The sequence below is a fragment of the Pholcus phalangioides genome, unplaced genomic scaffold (assembly GCF_987345545.1).
Source record: "Pholcus phalangioides strain wild (caught in Gottingen) unplaced genomic scaffold, Ppha-v1.0 ptg000005l_1, whole genome shotgun sequence".
Classification (NCBI taxonomy): Eukaryota; Metazoa; Arthropoda; class Arachnida; order Araneae; family Pholcidae; genus Pholcus; species Pholcus phalangioides.
The window spans coordinates 2,363,679-2,390,458 of NW_028301598.1; the positions used below are offsets into that span (position 1 = coordinate 2,363,679).

General features: G+C 36.7%; 1 protein-coding gene across 3 annotated transcripts in view; it reads left to right on the forward strand.

Annotated features, from left to right (window-relative positions):
* The first annotated feature begins 415 nt into the window (after nt 1-415).
* LOC149085710 (FHF complex subunit HOOK-interacting protein 1B-like) overlaps nt 416-26,780 on the forward strand; it is a 45,614-nt gene continuing 19,249 nt past the window's right edge. The window contains exons 1-8 of one of the 3 annotated variants that reach the window (XM_089232096.1): nt 448-549; nt 3,412-3,650; nt 5,126-5,396; nt 5,522-5,754; nt 9,703-9,853; nt 11,174-11,332; nt 12,660-12,746; nt 22,075-22,125. In XM_089232096.1, the coding sequence (XP_089088222.1) occupies nt 3,496-3,650; nt 5,126-5,396; nt 5,522-5,754; nt 9,703-9,853; nt 11,174-11,332; nt 12,660-12,746; nt 22,075-22,125 (1,107 nt within the window). In that variant the 5' untranslated portion in view covers nt 448-549; nt 3,412-3,495. Of the gene's footprint in view, nt 550-3,411; nt 3,651-5,125; nt 5,397-5,521; nt 5,755-9,702; nt 9,854-11,173; nt 11,333-12,659; nt 12,747-22,074; nt 22,126-26,780 lie in introns of all 3 variants that reach the window. The other 2 variants (XM_089232095.1, XM_089232097.1) reach the window with 2 other exon arrangements.

Here is a 26,780-nt window from a genome sequence, read left to right on the forward strand (position 1 = left end):
TAAATTTTGGGGACCCTGGACAAATGCTCTAACTCTCTTCCTATGTGAGAGTCAGGCAAATTAACGGCCGTATTCACCAACACAGTTTCAACTGCGATCGCAGGTTAAACGATCAGCGATCGACACGGATTGGATAAAATCCTTAATTTAACCAATCCGTTTCGATCTTCAATCCTTCCACCTGCGATTGCAGTTGAAACTGTGTTGGTGAATACGGCCGTAAAAAAATGCGCTAAATTTTCAGGGTTTTCAACGGTCCCGCCAAAAGTTTCAGGAAACCTCCTCGCCAACGAATCAAAATCGCGATATGAATTCTTTCTGAATTGAGAAACGTTTCGTGATTCGTCAGTTTCAGGATCGAGTCTTGAAAAATCGATTACGATTAATAATTGAGTTTTTTGTATATCGATTAATTAAGTACCGTTGTTTTGGTCGAGATGAAGTCTTGTGGTGTTTACATCCAGCAGTAGGAGAAAAAAAAAAGAAGATGGCTCCAAGCACAAGTGCTCCATCTGTTGTGATGCATCGCATTTGCTTGAAATGACGCAGGTAGGTGCTCGATTTCGGGCCCTGTTCAATGATTTCTTCATGGCCGCGTAATTTCGTTTCCTCGTGCGGCCTTTCGCTGATGCGTTTTGTTTAGGGGATGCAAAGTAGGCCTAATTGTGGGCGTTTTTTTTTTTTCCTTCATGGGAACGATTGCCCAATGTTTACTACGCGAGGATAATGTTTGCGTCCTTGAGCTCCCGGATGTCGAATTTAGATTAGGTGCCGATGCAATGTATCGTAGGCACAGTATATTTATATTCGTCAATTATTGGGCCAGCTCTGCGGTGCCAAACCTATCATGCTCACAGTGCTCTATGAAACGTGTAGAGGTATGCATACACCTCCCGTGTATAGGAGGTTCGTGTACGCTCAAGTTTGCACAGGGCGATGTGAACACTTCTAGATGTAGATAGAAGATTTGTCTACCCTTAGAAATGCACATGAAGCTTGCATACTCTTCTGTATGCAGAGGTGGATTTGTGGTTTTGTCGCCGATTCATTCCTTGAATTTACCATCCTGTGCTATAACCTGCTTAGCCCCACCCTTGCATATAGGCGTGTGTCTACGAGTCAATCTCATGCTAATACTCTCTCTAGGTCACTCTTATAGTTGCACACGCCAGTCTAACTGGTCAGTCTAAACTGATCTCTCGCACACTTTTGGTTATTCACATATTAGCACACATTCTAGGTCTCCCTCTTTTGGTCTGTCGCTAGCCTGGTCCTTTGCATTCTAGGTCACTGTTTTGACCATTACCATTCTCACACACTCTTTTGGTCATTCACATGTTTGCGCTAGCTCCTGGTCACCTTTTTTATCTTTCGCATGGTTGCACATGTTATAGGTCAGTCTTTCAGTCTCTCGCTGACCAGGTACCTTGCTCTTCATATCATTCATTTGGTTACTCACTGACCTACTCCTGAATGAACGCCAGAACTTTGTCACTGGACTTAACCTGTTGCTGAGATCTCTTCCAGTCCAGCTTCGTGGCAGAGTCCAGAACACTTTATTTTGTGTAAAAAAAAATGCATTCATTCATGACCTACTCCTATGCTCTCTTGGCAGAGGTAGATAGATTTATAGTGGGTTATATATGGCCTCTGTGGTGGTCGAGTGGTCATAGTAACGGACTCGCATCATGAGGTCCCGGGTTCGAGCTTCACCATTGCTGCAGTGTTGCTTGGCTGAAGTTGGTTTCTGTGGTTCCCAACTTTGAGGTGCAAATTCAAGCTGATCTCCCCATTAAAAAGTCTCGCTGCAGAGAGCAACAGGCCTACAACAGTAAAAAGCCTCAAACATTACCCTTATAATTATTTCGAACCACTCATAGTTCGAAAAATATGTGGTAGATGGCAGCACTACAACAAGCATTAAACAGAAACAAGATTCACGTTAGGTTCACAATACAGACACACACATTCCAACATTTACCAGTTCGTTAGAAGTTCCGCAGAGGAATATGGGCGAAGTACATGTGTGGTTTAGTAGTAGGGGCTATATGAATTTTATCACTCTTTCCCCCCGTTCTACTAATTTCCTTTGGCCACTCATTAGTTAAGAGGTGTGTATAGCACATATACAGTACTAGTAAAACCAGGGCTTCCTCAATCGAGGACTCATTGCAGAGCAAAGCAAACAATTTGGCTACAGGGCTTTGGGTGGAGTGTTTGCATACTCTTGGACGTGCATGGGAGGTTTAGATGCTGTTGGGTATTCACAAGCGATGTGTGTGTCCCTAGATATGCATGGAAGGCATGCATAGTCCTAGAAGTACGCATAGTATAGTAACAGAAGTGTTATGCATAATCCTTCACAGGCATAAAAACCACTGCCAACAGTTGATGGTCACAAAAATTCACAGACGTGAAAATCACAACTAACAGTTCATAGACAAAAATCAGACATAAAAGTAACTAGTAAACCACGCATGCACCTCGTCCACATTCCCCTGCAGAACTTCTAATCTAATGAATTGTTACATGTTGGAATGTATGTGTTATGAACCTACCATGAAGTTAGTTTCTGTGTAATTCTTGTTATCTGTTGTTCCGCCATCTGCCATCAGTTTTTCTAACTATGAGTTAAAGTGTAATGATTGAATAATTGCATCGTTGTAGGCCTGTTGTTCTCTGTGACAAGATTTTTTAATTGGCGTGCCTCGAACTTGGGAACCACAGAAAATCAACTTCAGTTGGCTAGCACTGTGGCGACGGTGGGGTTTGAACCCTCGTCCTTATAATGAGAGTCTGTCGCTATGATCACTCTACCACCACAGCGGCTACGATTCCCAATTGGTGATATTAGTTAAGAGGTGTGTATAGGGAAAGAGGGAGTACACATGACACAGCATTCAGTAGTACATGAATAATGATTGACAATAATTGAGAAAATAAAAAATTCCTTAATTTCCAGTAAGTGATCCACTGTGAAGTATAAACCGCACCCGGGAAATGTGAAGAAGAAAATGCTCATAGAAACACAGCTGTTCTGTATAATCAGCACATAATTATCATTTAAGATATGGGGGGAAAAGTGGCATTTGAATAAAATTAAATGCTGTCAACATTATTTTCTCGAGCAGCTCTATTTCCGAAGGCCTCTGATGCCCTTGCATAACATTATTCTGAAACGAATCGTGTCAGACTTGTGGGGGAGGGGGTTGCTTAGTTTAGTGCATTGGTCGGCCCAAGGGTCCATATTGCTGTCTAGATTTTCATATTTTTAAGGAATCCAAATCTTTTATTTTTACTGTTTATAAATGTTTATTGTTTCATTTAATTCTGGAAATTATAAGTTGTGTGTGCGTGTAATTATTTTATAATCATTCATTATCGTTAAAAATTGTTTATTCTCTCTCATAGGTGATGTACAGGATTTGGTGTCTGTTGATTTGTATTCAGTATGGAAACAAAATGGGCGCATAGCTGTGGCTTACAGAGTGAATAATGAGCTGGTTTGGAAGGGATAGCGCTCTGCGGACAAGTTTCAGCAGGGGAAGGAAATACTCATTTACCCCATTCCAAAAAGTCAGCGAGGGAACTTGCCTTGAAGTGTTCAAAAGCCATTGGCAGCAGGCATGGGGTATTATGACCAAATACGGGTGAGATTTGTTTTTGGCCGAAGTGAATTAGGCCATCGAGTTTTACGTAATGTATCTAGAACACAGCTTTCTTAGTGATGAATCTTGTGATCAAAAGCGGTTTCTCAGTGATTTGGATAGCATGGAGAAATACCTATCATAGATATTTTGCTTTTATCACAAAAATTAGAAACTTTGCCTGGTTTTAATTTGCACAAAAATTGCCACGTCTTCAAGACAAATAAAATTTAATTGATCGAATGGTCAACGCGTTTTGGCTCTTCAATGGAGAGCCGTAATCAAGATCTCGTGGTCAGAATTCACACGAATCACCCCTCTGTGACTAATTAGTGGGAATTTTGACCACGAGGTCCTGGTGACGGCTCTCTATTGAAGAGCCGAAACGCATCGACCAATTGAATTTTATTTGTCTTGAAAACATGGCAATTTTTGTATAAATTTTGCTTTTAATTTGAGAGATAAATGGCAGCAGCCAAACAGAGCTAATATAAAATTTACGATAGTGTCTGTGGGTGCCATCAGTCTAGCACCATAAAGCTGGTGAAGCAGAAACCTGGGTAGAGAAGAAGTAGTGAGGGTGTCAGGGGAGGGGGGACTTTCACTGATTATTATTCTTTTTTCCAGCACATTTTTATTGGCATCTATGCTTGTAATAATTGATTACTGGTATGTTAATAGAATGTTTTTTTCTTTTGCTATCCCATGACGGGTTTTTCCACAAGCTGCCGCTGCTTGTGATAAAACTTGTGTGATTCATAGTGATGTATGTTAAAGATGACCTATTATTCATTGATGACAAAATTCTAGAATTGTAGCCACGTGAATTTCCTAGGCTGTGATATTTGACAAAGCCGTGATCTAGAATTTTACAGGACGCCCTTCTTTCATAAATCTACAGTGTTCAAAACAGAAAAGTTAGATTCATCCTGTCCCTCCCCCCACAACTGGATTCCAATCAGCCTCTCTTATGTGGAGAGCAAGGATACGTTTGCGAGATGACAAATGTGTATGCCTTGAGCAGCTGCCGTTATCAGATGTAGGCTCAGTGCGGCAATCATTTTGGTGCTCTTTAGCCCCAATTTTATATATTTTGTGGGGGGGGGGGCGGAATCGTCATCGAGTCATGCCTTATCACAGAATATGCAGGAATGTGGAAAAATATCTACTCACCAAGGAAAAATCAGTAACAGTAGATGAAATAAATTCCAAAATGGATGAAAATTCAGAATTAATGAGAGAAAATATCCCAGAATTTAAAATTAATTTGATATGTGTGTACTTTTCCCTGTTATCACTGGAAGTGCAGTGCCCAGTGCGACTAGACCTTTTGCATACCCCTGAGGGCGACTCTGGTCTTGAGTTTTTATTTAATTGAAATAATTGCAGTAGTATTTCATGTGACAGAACTTTTTTGCATAATGAGCAGTGTTTCAGTTTTTTAAAATATGATTCAAAATAATTAATCTGCATTACAGACACGGACCACCTCCTAATTCACCACTAGCCGATGATATCAGCACCGTTGTCAACGTTCTCGATCAGATGACAACTCTTCTGCTTCAGGAGACGCAGCTGCATCGAACCACGCTAGAAAACGGTAATACTGACAATTCAGAGTTCAAAACTGTTGGGCCCATCCTAGATTTCTTCCTCGCAGAGAACTGTTTGGACAAACTGCTAACGTGGTCGACCCATACTGGAGAATACGTCAACATTTTGAAATTGGAACAGTTGAAGTTGTATGAGGTATTTTTTAATTTTTATTATTTACATAGTTCTATTACGATTATTTATCGTGTGACTGGATTTTGAGTTGTTTTGAATTTCCTGCGATGTGACACTGAACTTTTTTAAAATCTATTTTCACTTAGGTTCTGGTCACCAACTGCCATCAAGATTTACTATTTCACAAGCCAGTTGTACGTCCTTTACTCCGTCTTCTTTCATCTTGCAAAGAATGTGCTCCTGTTGAGGTCGAGAAACGTCTGGTCATATTACTGAATTCACTGTGTGTCTGCATTACCCAGTTTCCTGATCTCCTACAAGTATTTTTTCGTGCAAGCTCTGACCATGGAGCCACAAGGTCAGGAAATCCTAGAGACATGTACGTTGCATGGCTTTGAATGGGCAACCCTGGTTTTTTGTTCATTTTCCTTATTTTGTTTTCTTACAAATTGTTTTTTTTTCCCTTACATTTCATATGGATTCTATGTATTGCAAAATATGAAATTATTGTGTAGAGAAATCTTTACAAACCCTTGCATAGGAGTTTTTTTTTTTAAACTAGTGAAATACACTGTGTCCCATAAATTTGGATGAATTTTAAAACACCAAATTGCCATACTAGAGTGCAGTTTGTGTCATTAGCCTTCTCAAATAGTCAATTTTTTTTGACACGAGGAAAGAAATTCTTTAAAATTTTTGTCGAAAGGTGGCACTTGTGTTAACAAAATACATGAAAGGCATCTAGATTATGTGTCAAACATTCATTTTCATCTGAGAATGTAAAAAAAAACCACAAAAAAAAAAAAAAAAAAATGTGTTTACAGCCTTATGCAAGAATCCAGCGAAATATCATGTTGGGAAAACCATTTCACTACTTCTTAATTTGATTCTTTTAAAAGACGATGGAAATCAACAACTGGCTGGTGGACAGTTTCATTACTGTATTGAACGTCAGAATTAGTGTGAGAATTGAAATACTGCTTTTTTGAATTGTTGTCTCTTCGAAAGACTACAATGTTCATACTAGTAAAATTCTTCTGCGTCAAAAATTAATCTCACACACAGCTTCAGAAGCATTACAAAAATTTAAAATAAAATCAAATAATGGTGAGGTCTACTAACTGAAACTGGGATGAGATAGGTAGAACAGTAATTCAGTGGAAGCTGTTTAATCAGCTATTTGATGGGTTAGAGCAGTTTCTCATACTTTAAAATTCATTGCCCCCCTTCTGAAATTTTTTTTCCTCTTGTCGCGGCCAGCTCAATCCAACCCATAGGATCCGGTGTTATACCCGCAGCTTCTACTTCCCACAGGGGGTGATACTGAGCACTTTGGGAGACTGGCTTAGAGAATCATCCTCAGAATGGCAAGCTGTTGCTGCTGCATTATTTTGCAGGATTTTCTCGCAACCAATTTGTTAGACATTCTGCAGAGGAATATGGACAAGATGCGTGTGTGATTTAGTTGTAGGATTTTCTTGCATTGTTGTAACAAAATCACATTTCCGGTTCAGTAGTGAGCATCGCAGGCAACACACAAGACTCAAGAATTGAACTTGGAATATTTTACTTCTAATGACAGACGAAAGTTAAAATTAGATTTAGAATTACAAATTTAGATTGAATTTAATATCACCATAAGTTGCCACATTGTTTGTCCTAAATTCCAATTGGTGAGGGTCAGCTCATTATAGTCAAGTGTGAACACATCCATTCCTTTACCTCAGGAAGCTAGTTGGTTCTGTGAGAAGTAGAGTTCAGGAATGTGTGGAGGATTGGAGAGGTATCCCATGACTGACTCTTTGACAAATTTAAGGATGCAAACTGCACCCCAATATGCCAATTTATTGATTTTTTAAAAATCTATCCTATTAGTTATGCATCTTGAAATTAAACATTTCAATTTTTTTTCTGTGCAATCTCAATTACTCTCTTAGTTATTTAAATTTGCATCCTTCTAAGCGTTAGCATGTTATTTGAAATTACTTATGTGCTATGCATGTGTTCACTTTCGATTAAGAACAAGGTTTTTCCTAAGTTGGTATGAATATGCTCAATGTATTTAAATATTTTTGGGGCTGCCATTGATTTGATAAAGAATAACTAAACATCTTTCATATACATAACTATTTGATTAATACGAAACATGCTCAAGAGATAAAAATGTGACATCTAGTATACACAGTGAAACCCCTGTCTAAGATGGAAACCATACGAGACAAAAAAACCTGTCTTGAACAGAATCAGGAGTCTCATAGATTACTGCGTTAATGTGCACTTTTATAAAACAAAAACCTGTCTGTATAAAATGGTATATTATTTCAGTCTCTTGATGTTCAGCTTCATACAGGTTTTGCTGTATTTAAAACGTTTTTATTTCACAACATAACATCCACTACAAATCATTTATAGTTGAGGCATTATATATTTTTACACAATTTTCACCTTTTTTAAAACATTTGCTAAGTCTGGGTACTAGTTTCTGCATCCTGGTGCCATGTAAATCTTTTACCTGCTGCTGGAACTAAATTGTAACTTCATTTTTTTTATTGTGTTGACCTGCAAGATGTAAGGTCTGGAAAGGTCCAATCTAAGTCTTCTGAGGCTTGATTGGCCACAAAAGTGTATATAGGGAACAAGTCTGACACTTGATGTATGACGCCTTTCTCGCTTGTAACAAAGACCTATGGCCATTTCTTTAATTTCAGAAGATGCCTGCCACAGATGTGGGTGAAATGTTAGGAAGAAAATGGCTTTGACCGTGGCGTAATAGCCCAGAAACCACTTGCAAATCATTGAACATGGCCATAAAAGCCTCAGACAATATTATCTACTTCACCAAACACCAACTCTGGCCATATCGCTATATTGCAATTTACTGACATTAACCAGTTTATGATAATGATAACCACTTAAGGACGTAGTATTGCATCCAAATGCCAGTGGAATGAATTCAAACAAGTCTATCTTGTTTTTTTTCTTCTCTCTTCATCACTATGAAACTTTGTTGCAACCCTGTGAAAAAATAAAGTAGTTCTTTTTATCTGAGGATGATGCTGCTCTCCGCTATCCATACAAAGGTTTTTAACAGCTGGCTGATACAAAGATATATTTAGGAAAGACAAAATTTAACTGCCCTTGCGGGAACTGAACCCACGTCCTTTCACTGTTCGTGTATGGTCCCATTCAGTGCACACAAGCTCCAAGGAAAGATAGATACATTTATTGCCTTTGTAGTCAAGTGGTATAGGGCATTCACCCGGATAGTGAAAGGACATGGGTTTGATTCTCTGCAAGGGCAGTTGAATTTTCTCTTTCCTAAGTATATCTTCACATCAGCTAGCTGTTATAGATCTTTGTATAGTTCTCTTTACTTCCGTCATGAGGAGGCAAAAAGCTTCTACTCTAAGGTTAAATTGGTTTTACTATATACATGTACATAAGAGGGGAAAGAGAACAGGTAGGTGAGGGTGAAAACAAATATACTTCATACCTACTCTCTCTTATCTAAGTATTGCAGATGAGAGAGAGAGAGTATAGTAATATGCGATTTTCCTTTCATTTGTTTTTTTTTCTTCTTACTTTTTTATTTTTTTCTTCTTTTTTCTAACATATTACGTTAGAACTAAGTTATCACTGATTCATCAAACAGATCATCCAAATCTCTTGCCAATCGCCTATAAGTGCAGCGGTTAATGAATTGGGTTGAAAACGAAGGCACCATCTATTAGTGGCTGCCTCACTCTCATTAGGAAAATATCAGATACATTATTATCCTGAACTATTTTTCTAGAGATTAAAATCATTCTTGGCTGCTATATTTGACTGGCGCCTAAAAAAATTTTTCCCAGTTTTCAAGCTCTGCCTTATATGTATGTGAAAGTTGTTTATTTTGCATGAAAAAAGCTCCCATGAAAAATGTTTCCATTTTTAATAGCTTGCAATTCAATTTGAACTTAATTTTGAGATCTATCTCCATTAAGCTAGGTCTAGACTGACCACACGTGACGAAACAAACAAAAACTGATTATGAGAAATAGCTTAGCTCAGCACAACGTGCACAAGCAAGCTGATTACTTTGATGTACTGAAACCCGGTAGATCTGTCTTTCTTCAGCAGGATGTACAATACTGTATAGTTTGCAGGCAAAATCATCTGGTAAAGCTGAGTTTCTTCTCTAAACTGGTTTGACCACACATGCATATTGCTATGCAGTCAGTGTGGACTTGGCTTTGGGTTTTATGTCTTAGACTAGAAAATAAAACAAAAAAAAATATATTATAGATTGTGCTTTATTATGTATGTGTCATTTGTCTTTGCACTTTAGGTTCCTCATATTTTCTTTACTCATACCTTTTGTTCACCGGGAGGGCTCCATCGGTCAGCAAGCTCGGGACGCTTTGTTACTTTGCATGTCTTTGTCACGTAAAGATGAAAATATTGGAATGTATATTGCTGAACATTCAAATTTCTGTCCAGTGAGTATTTTTGTATATATTTTCATATAGTATGTACAGTGCACCCTGCTTAATGTGATCACATTGAGACTCAGGATTTCTGATGATAATAATAACCAACATCTATATCAAAAAAGGCCCAGAATCAAGTATGATGTCCATACATCCTATTTGGTCAAACAAGATGCATGGAAATAGGACAGCTGTTTTCTTTCCCACATAACTGGTAGCGAAATTTCCAATTGTTTTGTTTTTGTATGTTTTTCCATATCCCCCCACAAAAATGGAATTTGTCTCCCCCTTTAAGCTAAAATCTTTTTTTTATCCAGAAATTGTGAGCAGTACGAATGGACCTGTTATAATGTATGGCATGTTCCATAGATTCCTCATGAAAATCTTTCGGTCGAGAGGAACTGTTAATATTTCAGTTGAAAAAAACTTACCAAGAACTGAAAAAAAAAAGGTTTTTTACCTTATGCCTTCATTATATATAGTAAAGCCATTGCAAAAACAGCACTAGAAGCACGTGGATCATAGCAGTTATGATACAAACTGCTGAAGTTGTAGAAAACTTTGAGTAAGGCCCACACCTTGTGATGGTTTGCAGAAACCATAGTCAAGTTGACAACCTGATAAGAGATGGCAGTACTGGTGCCATCTGGCAAATTGGGAAAGAAGAAAATAAAAAATCAGTTTTTCTCCACTCACTTTGATCCACGCACAACTGCCAACGATGCTGTTACTACCTGATCTGTCTAAATATGTTTTGCTCTCTGCTCTCGTATAGTTTGTGTTTTTCTGTTTTAATTAGTTATCTCTGTATTAAAGTGTTAATCCACATTATATATTAAATATATTCAGTGTGTACGCTTCACTTTAGTCAACATGATAGTATTCTCGGTACAGTAATCGAAACAGCTATCAACCATTCATAATCACCACACTTTACAGGTTCTGTCTATTGAAAAATCAGTCTTTTATAAAAATGTTTTGGTTTTAAACCAAGTTTTTTTTTAGTTTTCTGTTTTCCATTGCCCAATTTTTTGAAAATTTGTTTTCTCGTTTTCCCCCAACTCAAGCCAGCCCATATGATCATGGAATACCACTCTCCACCTCCCTCCTCCCAGAACCATTTCATAGTCCCCTTCCCTTGGGGGGCAATATTGTCTTCTTTGGGAAACACTGTTTTAAATGTATGCTGAAAAACGTGATCTATTTTTCAGGATGAGTTTGAAAATTTCTGTGGAAAAATTTATCGTGTTATTTCTACATGGACAAATCTATATATTCCCATACCATGCTGTACAAATTTTTTCAAAGGTTTTTCTCTGTTGATTCTAGGTACTAGCAACAGGATTGAGTGGGCTATATTCAGTTCTTCCACGTAAGCTCTCTATTGTTTCAGAAGATTGGCACAGTTTCACTCCGGAAGATATCTCCGAAACTCCTGAGCTCAGTATGTTTCTGAACTCCCTTGAGTTTTGCAATGCTGTGATACAAGTAAGAACACATGCCATTGCTAATATATTGTATTTACCTGACTAAAAATGACTAATACTAATTAACCACACATGCACCTAGTGAACATTTACATGGGTGGGGGGGGGAGGATTCTACGAAATTGGTACATGCCCAGAGGCAGATTTAATCCTGACTTTTAAAGGGTCCCAAAAAAACTCAAACTTCACACATTTTTTCAATTTAAGGGGCCCAATATTTTCTTTTGCTCCCAGGACCTCGACCGACTTTCATCTTCCACTGCACATGCCAAAACTTGTCTTCTGAACCTGTGTGTGGCCCTGACATACAGTGCGACTTTGATAACTTGACTACTCCAGTAACGCAAAATTTATTACTCCTATTGTTGCCATAATACTAAATCCAATGGGACGAGTGGGGACCTCTCTAACTTGGCACATGATGACCACATATATGTATTCCTCTTAAGTTGACAACAATTTTAGCTTGCATCATCACATCTCACTCTCAGGTATAGCCCATAGTAGAGCCTGCCCTGACCAAGGACCACAAAATTCTCTTCACAAACACCCAAGTGTTATCCAACGACATGAGATATTTTCCACGTATTTTTAGAGAAGCAATAGAAATTCAAAAGCACGAGAACTGCTTCAACAGAAAGGAAGAGAGGATAAAAATCCACAGTGCTTGGTTTCCCATTTTAAAAATGATGATTGAAACCCAAGAATTATCCAGAGCCCTTAAGAACAACTTCCGCCAATGGGGAAAAGCAGTACGACTCAGGGAGAAGGTGTAAGTAATAGCCTTTTGTCCACTGTAACGTAAGATTTCTTAAAAATGTTTGCCACTCATGTGAATGAAACGTCGAAAGACGAAAACTAACTAAACGTCGATCAAAAAACCCAAAATTTTTTAAGCTAAATTCTAATTTACAGGGTAGGCATTCTTGCTTGAATATATATTTTTCTTTCATATGAGCTTGCATATATTTATCTTTCCCATTTTGGAGAAATTCAAGAGAAAAAAATTCAGAGAAAAGTCCTTGTTTTGTTGTCACTTAAATGTGGTTAATATATTTCCAAATGTCATGTTTTACTGCAGGGGCGTCGCCAGAAATTTAGTTGGGGGGGGGGGGGAACCAAAGTGATAGAACAATAGATTTGGAGATTTGGCCATCTTTTTCCCTTTTTTTGGTCATTTTTTCACATTTCGGGAAGTGGGGGGGGGGGGGTACCAGATCCCCAAGTCCCCCCCCCCCTCGCTACGCCCTTGTTTTACTGTGTTTCATATGTTAGTGAAGTTAATTTTTTAGGTCATTGTTCATTAAGTTTCATAAATTATATCACAGGTTGCTCATCCCATGGTTCAGGAACAACTACTGGAATATTTATACCAGGGTTTCTTGGTTCCTGTCTTGGGGCCTGCATTACACCAGGTATGGGAAAACAATTTAATTTTTTGTATTTTATTTTTTGTGAGCATGTTCTTTATATGTAACTACAGATTCATAGAAGTGAAGTAAAACTTTTTATTACTTGTTTGAGATAATATAACAGCTTTAATATATGCAATGAATTCTCACTGAGTTGAATATCAGTTTAAGTCTAAATTTTCACATGTCCTCCAGAATCTTCTATGTTATATTCGGTTCTACTTTGTAACATTGTTGATTCATTATACGGTGATACCTCGGCTAATAACAATTTTTTTCGGAACCACATTCGTTAGCCAAAACTTGATTTTCCATAGGTTTCTACGGGAAATTGTTTAACTATTTAAGCAGTTTTAAAATTTTCCTGATCCGTGTTGCTGATAAATTCTTCCCCCTCCCCCAACACAAAATAAAAATAATAAAACAAGGGAGAGAAAAAAAAGCTTTTTTTTTGTTATTTCTGCTGTACGTAATAATACTGGACTACCTTGAAGGAAAAAGAAAAAATCCTTTTACTCCCTTTGTGTTAATCACAGGTTGGTAAAAATACTGTAAAACCAGGTTTTTTTAGTTTAAGCCAGGTTTTTGTGGTTTAAACCAGTGTTTTTGGTTTAAATAGCATTTACATTGAAAACAATAAAATTTCTGAAAAATCATTCAAACTTCTCTGATTAACACTATTTCCATATTAATTAATCTATAAATATTTCTTACATTTCAACAAAAAACCCACTTTTGTGATTCAATTATTTTATGGCTTAATCTCTTTGTGATCACTGGCATAATATTACGTCCAAAAAACATCTGTGGGAAAAAATTCAAACAAGTTTTCTTCTCTCACCATTGCAAAGCTTTATAGCATGGATCCCAAACAACGTTTGGGATCCATGTTGTTTTGTTCCATCACCCCCTTCATCAGAAATTTTTTCCTCTCATCGTCCCCCAACTCAAGTAAACCCATAGGATCCTATGTTAAATCAGTAGGTTCTATCGCCCCCTTGGACCATTCCATCGCCCACTTTGGGAAACACTGCTTTATAGTAACCCTATCTCTGTAGAAGTTGCTCTTACTTTCCCGCCTTTCGTTCCTATACTCCTGTTAATGATTTTCTTTTCACATGTATGACGTATCTTTCTATACATGTAAGAGTGAAAGAAAACACATATAGTGAAAAGAAGACTCAAAAAACTTTTATCTATCTTATCTATTATACTTTTTCATTTTATGTAATTTTTCTTTCCCCCCTTCTTTCTTTCTCTAACGTGTGCGGTTAAGTTAACACAAGGTTACAAGATTTATCACTGATTCGCCAAATACAGATAATCAAATTTGCCAAATGCTTGTATGTAAAGTGGTTAACTTAAGATATTATTTTTTTGTTTGAAAATTCTTAGCCTTATTATTAACCACTTCGTAAAGATGTTTCATCCAGTTACTTTAAATATTCTTAATTAGGAGCTATTTTGCATAAACTGTGATAAGAACTAGGTAGATACAATGTGTTTGATGAAGCATAATTAATGCAGATTAATTAGCAATAATTTATGATATGCCGGGTGATTATAGTTAAAGTTCCGATTTCAAACCATTGTAAAGTAGAACTAGTGACTTGAAAATTTGTATGAATATTCCTGAAACAATAGAATTTTGTATGGCAAAGGAGAAAAAATAAGTAAAAATGAAACAATGCTGTACTTGTCTAAGGGGTCATTGAAGTATTACGTCAGCATCGAGGGGGGGGGGTTTCGGATTTGCTGACTTTTGATGACAAGGGGGCGAGGGGTGTTTGAAAGTTGCTTACGTCATCGACCACCCCTTTTTGAAGATATGAAATATTCTAAGCTGCTGACGAAAGTTTGCTGGGGGGAGGTGGTGGTGGTCAGTGTTTTGCTGACTTTTGCTGACAAGGGGGGGGGGGTCAAAAATGGCTGAAAATCTGCTTACATAATACTTGAATGGCCCCTAACCTGTGTGAAATTTGCTTGCAGAATGGAAATGGTGCCCAGTCAGGCCAAAATGATAACCTAATTTGCACGACAGAAAATTAACAAAATTCCATAATTCATGGGAACATCACAAAAATGAAGTCATTAAACAAACAACTACAACTTTCACAAGAAATATAAAATATGTTGTCTACTATGTTCTGACTATGAGGTGGAAGCGAAAAAAAAGCTTGTTCAACAATAGATCAGAGTATGTCATGGTAATGTTGTGGATGTGCTATCAATTCACTAAAGTTTACAATCTGATCATTACATTTTGAGCTACCCTCCAAAAAAAAGTGGCCCTGTTAAGGTCAGGTGAACGTGGTGGCCAGGTGTCATGTCATATTGTTATTGTCAAAATGGTTCTTCAGCAGCTGCCTTGTTGGTGTTGCAATGTGACTTTTGATAAAAGTGTTGCTATTCACATACTGATGCTGTTGAAGTACCGAAATGATGTGATAGTACAAAATATATTATACCGCTGGCGAAGTGCAGCATCATCTACTATTCTACTTGTACATGTTCAAGTTTTTTCTTCTTACATCAAAGAAAACTCTTTAGGAATTTTATTTTAACTTTATTTCTCTTTAGGAGTATCCATCAAATTTTCAAGTGATTCTGACCAGTGGTTCTTATTGTACAGTGTTTTGGAATCAGAATGTTAATTATTATTCCCAGCTGATTATTTTTCATAAATCACTTATTACGGTACAGTAGAACCTTGATGAACTAGGTAGTGATGATGAAAGTATTAAAAAAAAACTTGAATATTGATCCTGATATACAGTGTGAGATGTTCTGATTCTTATGGAAAGAGAATGAAAATGTCTGTGAGACAATGAACCATCTTACACTGGTGTTTGTCCATCAGGGACAGCTGGTTGTTTATTGGATTACAAAACCACCTGCTGTAGCATAATGGTGAAGTCACCTACTGTTGCTGCTGCTTTGTGACGGGAGAAAAAAAAAGCCTATGAGATAACACTAATACATCGCTGCATTTAGATGTGTGATGCAATCCTCATTCATGAATTTGCTAAAGAAAGAGCATCAGAATGTACCCCAGAGGTTAGAAAGTCTGGTAAGAATGGGGAAATTTTGGTACTCTATGTAACTTTTTATGTAACTAAGATAATTTATATGGAAAAAAATATATATATTCAGGCTACTTTTATGAGATTTTTTTATAAAACCACTTGTACTATCTTATACCATTTAAAGGTATACCATCAGAATGTGCCCCAAGAATAGAAATGCGGTAAGAATGAAAAATCTTGGCTATTATTAAATCAGTATGATATTTTTCAAGGGAAAGAATCATATTTAAGCAGGACTCCCACTTGTCCTACTTTTTGGTAAAATGCCCTACTTTCTATTTTTTGTTTTACTTTTACTACTTTTTTAATTGTACTTTTTAAGGTTATTTGGTGCGGGGGGGGGGGATGTATGTGGACCATTTGGTTTATAAATTTTTCATTTGCTTAGTTTGAGGGTTCAACAAGTAGAGTAGTCATTAAAAATTTCTGTCTGGATGGAAAAAAATAATTTTGTATTTACTACTTCATGGTCTCTTGGACAATAAATAACATTCATCATTCAAAATTAGGTACACATTTTCTGTATAGGTCAGTTTGCATAATAAAGCAGTTGGATACATAGGTCTATTCTAGGTTTGTAGTATTCAGTTGTCTTCTGTATTTTTAGGGCATACAGAGGCATGAGCAATATTTACAATGCTCACCAAAGAGCTAGAAATGACAATGTGCTTCATTTGTCAAAAACGATTACACTGGCATTGAACAGTAAAATGTAAACAAATCCCTTTAAAAAAGGATGGACAGCGCAGTAAAATCATCCTGTTCACCTTCACTTAATTTATATCTGACCTTGTAATCTACACATTTTGCTCTGCTTTTGAAAATGGTCTTGAAAGAACATCCATTCTTTAAAAAAAACATGTCATCATAATTTGCTGTGCATTGTTGAAGAGAGTTAACAGACTGGACAGTGGAATACTCCAAAAAGAAAGTAATTTATATTGTGAGGAGAGATAGAAAAGAATTATTTGATTGCTGGTACCTTTGTTTTGGCCAAAAAAAATTTTTGTAACCAAGTTATTTCTGTCATTTTGCTTTTGCTCAAGTCAATCTTACAGGATATTGAAATAGTGCTATGAAGAAAAAAACAATTAAGGGGTTTTTTTTTTATTATGCAATGATTGTGTTGTCTTTCCTCCCAATCCTACTTTTTAGTCCTGCTTCTTAAATTTTTTCAATTTTTTAAGTGGGACCCCTGATTTAAGCCACTTTTATGTGATTTTAAAAAAACCACTCTGTGTTTAAACCAAACTACCCTGGTTAATCAGACTTTGAACAAGAACTGACTCCGCCCACTGGCAGTTGATTGACAAGACGGGGAGAAGGAACACATGTTATCAGGAGAAAAAACTTGAAACAGTATCTTGGCTCAGGGATGCTCAGAGAGTTTTAAGAACTATAGATATCTCAGGATTGCTGGTGTAAGGGTTAATTCATTCTAGAAATGGCCGAACATTTGAAGGTAAGTTTCATAAAACTCGAAGAAGCACTGTAAAGGATACGTATTGATCGAAGGCCGAGATAAACAACTTCACAATTGAATGAAGAATTCTAAGGAAGATGAAAAACCAAGCGTCTTCCAGTTTACACTATGCAATTGGATTTATTAGCCATGGTGAAAAAAAGTGTGGGAGATGGTGTACTATGTGATGCAGTCAGCTCATTTCTCTGTCACATTTATGCAGATGGAAAAGATAAGTTCCTAGAATGTCCAGACTATTGAATTTAGTATTCAGAGTTTTATAGTATGGACTGAACCATTCAAGGCTGACCTTTTTTTTTTTCCTGATGAATTTTCTCTTAGCTTAATCATTCATTTCATGTGAAATGGCTCAAAATCTTTCTGAGAGAGAAATCAGAGGTGTATCTAGACTCATTTCGTAGTGGAAACAAATTTATCTGGCTCTAGTGACAGTTACTCGTGGGTTCATTTTGATTGGCTCGAAAATTAAGTCCACTACATGACCATTTTATGTTCGCTCGTGTACCCATTATCAACTAAAATGTTTGTTAGCTGAATCCAAATTCATTAGCCTAGACCAGTGGTTCTCTACCTCTTCAAAACCATGGCTCAGTGAATCAAATTTCTATGAATCTGGAAGAATCAATCTTTCTATGAATCTGGAAGAATCAATCTTTCTATGAATCTGGAAGAATCAATCTTTCTATGAATCTGGAAGAATCAATCTTTCTATGAATCAGCCCAGTCCGGAATAGTTAACTCATTCATAAGTTGATAATTTTCTACAACAAATTACTTTTTAATTTTGTGCTAATCATTTGATTGATTCTACCATTTTAATTAACAAATTTAAACCCAATTGATGAATTGAATTCATTATTAGCTTACACAGACTTAATGGACTGATTTAAATTTTTTCTTTTTTGTACTGTATTAATAACATGCAGAAGTCAAAACATAAACCAAGCATTTCATCAGAAGCTGCAGCAAACATCCTCATTGCATAGGGGCCAAATCCTAGAGACTGAGGCTGCTTGAGCTTCCCCCCCCCCATAATTAATTAATATACAATGAAATGCACTACTCCCTCTCCCGCATAAGAGCTTGAGTCCTTTATTTCTTAACTAACTGGCAACTTCCGGCCCCCTCAATGTTTTTTTCATTTTGACACCTCTCACATTCTGACACCTCATTGGAAAATATAATTGATCGCAAATCAATCGAGTTCTTAGTAATCAAATTTATAGAATAATTTTGCATAGTTTGCAAAAAATTGATGCAAAACATTAATTAGCATTTTGTTAATAATTTAGTGTAAAATATATTTTGCAATCAAATTTTGTATTTAATCTTAGCTAAAAAGAAGGTAGTAATATAAAACAAAATTGTCTATACTGTAACTCACTGTAAAAGTCATCTGAGGAGCAGAAAATTGTTTAATTTTGAAGGAAACACTCATTGCGGTCTATTCATGATAGATGCTCGCATAAATTGTAAAACTTTATAAATTTTGAAACCTTGAGCAAGCGATTTTCCTGTGTTAAAATTTGAAAACTTTTCTCTGAATTCTAAACAAAAATTTAGATTTGTGAACCTATGATTTGAATGAATGAAATGTATGACACCTGAAAAAAATTGAAATGAAAACTCTCACAACATAATTCACTGCATTCTTGCAAAGAAAGCAGTATTCTTTATGACCAGTTTTAGGCAACTTGATGAAGGATTCAAAACACAACATTTTCTGTATATAGTACTTCACTGATTAGACACTTACGTTTGCCACCCATATGTCAAATACTCTATTTCTGAGAACAGCAGGTGAATACGTACTGTACTTTATCTTTATAAATGGACCGCTGTAGATTTTTACCGCTGGTCATAAATAGCGGCTTGAATGGTCGAAGGGGTTTTCTATTGCCCAGAAATTGCCAGTCATTCACTAACAAATTACTGTATTCCCCCTTTGAAGTTATGTGTCTTAATCACTTGTGAGTAGCACAGGTCTTTTTAGTCTCCAAGTAATTCTACAGATACCCAGATATCTCGTGTCATGATCTTTAGGACATTTTCTGTGGTGCCGATAATGGCAAACAATAATCATCCAAACAACTGAGTTATCTGAGTTTATTGTCAACAGAGCCCTGAAGCCATAAGAGGCTTTTGGGAAATTAAAAGTATGCTAAAGTAATTCCCCCTGCTGTATTGTTCGGGTTCTATGACTACAATACTCAAAATCGTAAAAAGAAAAAAATACAATTAAAAATACTAGTTTTAATTGTATTTTTTCACTCACATGTTTCCTTTCCTTGGGATCTTGCGACAAAACAAGTGCTTTTCAGTGCAAATAGGGAAAAAGGAATCCTCCACATTCCTGTTATTTACGGTTGCAGGGATAAACCTTTGTTCTAAAATTATAGGAAGGTTTTCTCTCTTTCTTTGAATGATTTTTAGACTGGAAAAGTTTTTTAATGGTGGTATGGTCCCATAATGGTGAAATAAATTGAAATGCCCCTTGAGAAATGAACGGGGAGTATATATTCTCACGTTTCTTTGAGGAATTTCTAACAAATTGGGTCATGTTGGAAAATGCATGTACGTGTTATAAACCTAACATGTAGTTTGTTACAGTGTAATGCTTGTTATGTGTAGTGCTGCCTTCTGGCCATCAATTTTTCTAACTACTAGTGAAGTGCAATGATTGAATATTTGTACTGTTGTGGGTGTGCTGCTCTCTGTGGTGAGACTTTTTTAAAGGGGAGATCAGCTCTCACATTTGCACTTCGAAGTTGGGAATCACAGAAAATCAACTTCAGCCGAACACTACTGTGGCGATAGTGGGGTTCAAACCCGGATCCTCACGATGCGGGTCCTTCACTATGACCACTCAACCACCACAGTGGCTGTTAGCCTAGACCCGGGGTGGACAACTTCTCTGTTCGAGGACCAACATATAATGGTCAGGTGCAGTGTCGCGGGCTGCGCCAGGGGCAAAACTCTGGTATATAAGCCACATGCACTAGGGGAGAGAAGAATTCCCCATATGAGCCGCAGCCAGTATGATTGCTTGCTCTGGCATTGGGGCCACAAACATTTTGATGATCTTTATCAACTAATTAAAACTTCATTTAATTAAATACTAATTACGTTAACTAAACTTTTCATTTTTTTGCATTCTCTCGTAGACAGTGAAATCAGCGTAGAAGGAAACTGCTTGCTGATGACCAGTCTGCTTCCAGTCAAGTTCTCTCTGGATAGAATTTTTCCAGAGTTTTTGTCAAAGTCAGATCTTGAATAATATGTCAAGTCAAAGTCACTCCACAAGTTTTCAAAACTGGACTTGGAAACATTTTTGTGGTTGACATATCTGATTTTTTCCAAGTTTCTCAGCAACAGATCCTTTATGTGTGGTCTTAGAAAAATTTCCGCTGATAGCTGGATTTTGGACTTTGCTTTCTTCATGGTTGCAAAACTTTTCCCAAGCACTTCACGATAGAAATGTAGTGTTGATGTATCTTTTGATTTTTCAAATGCGTTGAACTTTTATCTTCTCCTGCAATTTTCTTAGTTGAGGTTTTTTAGTCTTTGAGTTGATGTCAGTTGGTCGCAGCTTGGCCAAAATTTTTTTTGCGTACCTTGCATATTTTTTTAGTTCTGTTGCGCCTACAATTTCTCACTGATTGACTGAGGTAGATACATTTTTTCAGGGCATACCAAGTCTATTAACTTTTACAAGCTTCCTTACGATTTCTTATTTTTCAAGAAATTTACCTTTTTTAAATATATATATATTTTTTTGACAAATTACAAATGTTAAATGTTAATGGAGAATACTTCATGAAAAATTTGAAGTTTATCAAATAAAAAAAATAATTTGATATTTTTAATTTATTTTTCTGAATTTCGTGCAATGCTTTTCTAGTTTGCTTTTTTTCCAGCTAAAGAGTTAACTAGATATTTTTACCAATAGACGACAGCACATTTTAATGAGAAAACTTACTTTAAAAAAAATTTCGAGGGGAAATTTTACTTGTCAAAATTACCATCACTGACCTCCAATGATTGTGCAATAAAATCTGCTACTGTTACTCCCATAACTCCCACAGTAGGTTTGTGAAATTAATCATGTGACCTGTATATTTAAAGAGGCTTTGTGTTTATGCATTGAAAATACAAATTGTTTTTGTTGAATCAGAAATAATTTTTTTTTCTTCATTAATCACAATTTCGTCATTCGAAACCAATATAAAAAAATATAGTTTTTCATCTTGTCACGGCCTGCCAAAAATCACCTCGCTGGCCAGCAGTTGGTTACTCCTAGCCTAGACTAAACAATTTTGAAAAAAATTGTAAGCCGAGGTATCATTGTATTGAATTTCCTTATTTTAAGTGAATATAAGTTTTATTAAAAATAACAAAGCGACTTTTGAAATCTTTTTGTTTTTACTGTGCCATTAAATATAAACTAGTCATGAATCTATTGTGAAACATGAAAAACAAATGTAATAATTATATTTTTAAATCTACTGCAAAAGAAATGACTGGGGGGACGACTTCTTTTAATGGTTTATTGTTTTGAAAAGGAGATTTATCATTAATTTCTATATAATGAGAATACTGGAATATTTTTGTTACCTAGCTGTATAATGTGTGTGCATTGCCTAGCTGTATATTGTCTACCAAATTTTCTGTGGATACAGCTTTTCAAATACCTTCTTTCTTTATGCTTTTTTTTGTGGTGGTGTTGTTTGCTGGGGCTATTTTGTGTAACTGCATTATCCAGGATGCTGTTGGGATACCCATAGCCTGTCTAGAAAGTTCTTCAAGATATGTGGTCAGTACTGCCACCTGTTATTGTAATCTGCTGTGTGCTTGTGTGAAGCTTCTGTCCTGTCTTCCTTTTTGCTCTTGAGGCCATTATCTTTGTGTGTGTATGCGTTAAAATAATGAACTACATTTGTGAGATGAATATTGGAAATTGCATGTGGTGATATAAGCATGAGATCACATCCGGTTCACTAAGGAAGTGTAGTTATTCGTATTCGTTTCTTTCACACAGTTGATGCCAATAAATTTTTGTGTTTTCACCATTTAATCTCATTTAAAAGTGATTGCTCAAACTTTCTGTATTTTTATTACATTCACTTGAAAAAAAGTTTATGCTTGCTATGCAAAACTAATTAATGTTTATGGAATGACATTCATTTGCTGTGCTTTCACATGGGTCTGTTTTGAAGGCTTTAAGCTATAATGAACTCTTTTGGAGACTTGTATTAATTTTCACCATTGCACAGTTTCATAAAAAAAGTTTTTGTGCTTTTGCTAAAAAAAAAGAAATTATGGTTTTTGGTACTAACATATTCAAAGCTTCAATTATGGTTTTCTGATATGTACTTTGATGGAAATTGATTTTTGTGTGTCTGTTAAAACTTGGTAATATGAATGTCATTTCACATGATTTTTTTTATTACATAACTGCATCAACTTCGAATGTACTGTAGATCTAATAAGTAGATAGCCTAATGCTAAAATAAACCTTGACGAATCAGAATTTTCCTAAGAATATATCTTCCTTTGGTCGATTGCATCAAAGGGAATAACGGTAAATTATTCTACATTTGAGTTTGTTAGTGAAAGATTTTTTACTTTATTAAAAAAGAAAACATTTCGCAGTTGCTCACTAGTAATATATATAGAGAGAAACTATGTCACTCTCCATGGTTCATACAAAGTATGAATGACTGGATACCAAAGATAAACTTTTGGAAATAAAATTCAGATGCCCCCCCTACTGATACAAATACAAATACAACGCCACAACAGGCAAATTGCCCAACGAGATGGCTGACTTAAGAACATCATGGATCCCCGAGCCATTTTTTTTTGGAGGCCCTACCTACTACTACGGCTACACCCCCCCCCCCCCCGCAGAACCCCCAACGAATCGGTGCATGCGGGAATGTGCATGTACGTGTAGTGAAACCTGACGTGAAGTTTTTTGTTTCTCTGTAATGCTTGTTATGTGTAACACTGCAATCTGCCACCAGTTTTTCAAACTATGAGGGAAGTGTTATGATTGAATGATTTATCGTTGTAGGACTGTTGCTCTCTGTGGCGAGACTTTTTAATGGGGAGATCAGCTCGCATTTGCGCCTTGAAGTTGGGAACCACAGAAAACCAACTTCAGCCGACCACCACTGTGGGGTTCGAACCCGCATCCTCGCATCGCGAGTCCGTCACTATAACCACTCGACCACCACAGCGGCGATGGTTGATAATCAACCATCTTCCCCTCGCAATCCACCTCTTAGTCCTGTTCTGCTTACATACTGTATTTACTCCCATATAAAACGAAGGGGGATTTTAGAGATCAAAATAATGAAAACTAAATTTATTAATGCAGTGAAACTGTTAACGGACACCCTTCTTTTACTGATAGTTTTTTTTTGTCCCACAAAAGATAGTTTCTTTGTACTACTACTTATTTCTTTTATTCAAACTACTACCATAAAATGCACATACTAAGGCAAACACGCTTTTTAATCTATCGTCTTTCATATACTCTGACATTCCCTCCAAAGCTTCGCTAAAACTCCCCTTTTTTTCACTCACTCTACAAAGCATCCTCTGATCCATTGAGTGCATTTGAATTGCAAACCATGTGACCTATCTTTAACAATTGGTTCAGCAGTAAGCTATTAATTGCAGTGGGCTGCTGTGCGGTCATGCTGGCCTCTCATCATGATGAGGATAGATACAAACCCTGTTGGTGGCATAGTGGTAGTCAGTTGAAGTGGACTTTCTGCAGTTTTCCAACTTTGATTTGAAAATATAGACCAGTATCCCCTTTAAAAAGGATCTTCACAGAGAGCAGACAGACCTTTAACGTAATGTTTACATCACATGAAAATTCAAGCATTTACCATCTTCATTTCAAAATATTGAACAGATTTCTGTACAAGCAGTGTCACAAAACAAGCAAAACTCTTAACAACATATATATGTTAGGGCCACACATAGACTCAGAACATTAATTCCAGTATGTACTGATCCATTAGAAATTTCTCAGAGGAATGTGTACAAGGTGCATGAATGGTCAAGTAGTAGTATAAAATTGCAGCGTGAGCTATAGATGGTTTAAAAAACATGATTTTTCAACGAATCCTCTTGCCTAATAGGATGACCTAGGATTTTGAAACACTGAAAATTTAATAAAAATCTCATCCTATACACAAGTAAATACGGTATATGCTCTGAAAAAAACAATGTCAGTCCTGTGTAGGGTAATGGTAGTGCAGTTGCCTGGATGGCTCGATTCTTCACAGAAGCATATAAATTTTCTTTCTAAAATTTCATCTCCACTTGCTATCCAGTCATTCATATTTTACAGTAATATAGAATAGTTTCTTTATTCAACTCCTTATCTAGATAATAATCTCAGTACAGAAAAAAAAAATTGTGTTACTATTGATTTTGTTCCACTTCATTTCTATTGTCTCAGGCAGAGTAAAAACTAACAAACTTGAAAAATTCCACTTTTGGCAGCTTTCTGTCGAGAGAAGCTAAATCATGCTCGCAAAAACATTGAAGGTCTCTATTGACTCTCTACATGCTAATCAGTGGCATAATTTTAATAAATCTCTTACCACTGTAGGATAATAATGTCTAGAGACAGCTACACGTACAACTGCAAGCTTGACAAAAGAGCAGGAATTTTTAGTCTTTTTTGTACAATCATGCACAATTTTTCCTTCTCCACCAGACTATACAAGTATGCTTGCACAAGAATCAGTTTGTACTTCGAACATGTTGAACATGGGCGATGTGCCCTTGTGTACAAAAGAAAAACATTAGCAAAAATACCAACACCGAAAACCGAGCTCACTGAAGCGTGAAGATTGATATGGGTACCCGCGTGGTACACATGTGTAACATCCCAGTTGGAAACCCGGATCCCTGTCTCTAACCAAGTTGACAGGCGGCAGAAGAGAATAGACAAAGTCGGTTTTCACAACAAGGAATTTATTGCTCACAATTTCCCAATAACTGGATATAATCGATTTCGTAGTATTAACACATTTGCGAATCAATTAAAGTTATTTGTGTAATGAGATCTTTTGGCTTGCAGCATATACATAAAAATGTTCATCCTACCAAAAAGGCCAGGAACTTTCCTATCAGTCTCTATTGTCACTCTTTGCTCGATCAAACTTCGGAAGAGAATTTCACAGTATCAAGTGCATTTTCAGTGACATTATATCATGATGGCAACGAGAGTTCCCATTTGGTGGTGATCACCCGTAGTTGTCTAGGCATGAACGCCAGGGGCTCTGCCACCGGACTTATCCCGTTGCCGAGATCTCTTCCAGCCCAGCTTCGTGGCAGAGTCTGGGACAAAGTGAGTGCACCTAACAGTCTGAGTGTGTAGCTAGTGTTGTGTTTGATATTTCAATGCTGCCATCTATACTTCAAATTGTAAGTGAAGTGTAATGATTGAATATTTGTAACGTTGTAGGCCTGTTGCTCTCTCTGGCGAGAATTTTTAACGGGGAGATCGGCTCGCATTCGAAGTTGGAAACCACAGAAAATCAACTTCAGCCGACCACCACTGTGGGGTTCGAACCCGGATCCTCGCGATGCGAGTCCGTCACTATAAGTCACGTATATTGTGCCGTCCGTCACTACATTGTCTAGGCAGAAAGTGTTTGTAGTCACTTATTAAACGAAGAATAACTGATGTGAGTCCTCCTGATCTATCCAGGTACTAGTGACCTGACATCACACTATGATGTCAGGTTGAAATGTAGCTACCAGGTTGGCCAGGATCTTCAGGATGCAATCACAAGAAATCAATCACCTATTCTTCACAAGTGCACTTTAGTCAAGGCTTTTCATGAGCACTGAAATATTCTTACAATAAAAGAATTTGTTTCATTTCAACAATAAAAATCCAGACCCACAGAGACATAAATATGCTAATACTTTGATTAGTTACCCATAATTTGCAATGTCTTTTTATGGCAGACGGCTAATTTCGCTTTGTTACTTGTCAAACAGAGGCGGAGAGGAATAAAATGTGATCTATCGTTCTCAGCAAAAAGTATTTATACACGATGAAATAGATAGTTCTGGCTCGCATGTTCTATGCTATCCCTCCATCTCAAATATATGTTGCATCACTGTTGAAAATTCACATATTCAAATAGAAAAATAATTAAATTACAATATTTTAGAATGAGAAAACCAAAAAAAAAAAATAATAATACGGAGGAGGGAACTGACCAGGTTTACCCCAACATATTAACAAGGCCTATTGTATCGGGAATAACATTAAAATATATTGGCACTACCAGAAGTCCTTCCACTAGTGAAGCAAGATATTTATGTTAACTATTCAAAAACAAAATTAACACAGTAGCAATACCGATGGGCCGTGACCAATTTGAGGCCTAACCCCAGACCTTTGCACCGGATAACATAAGTATTCTT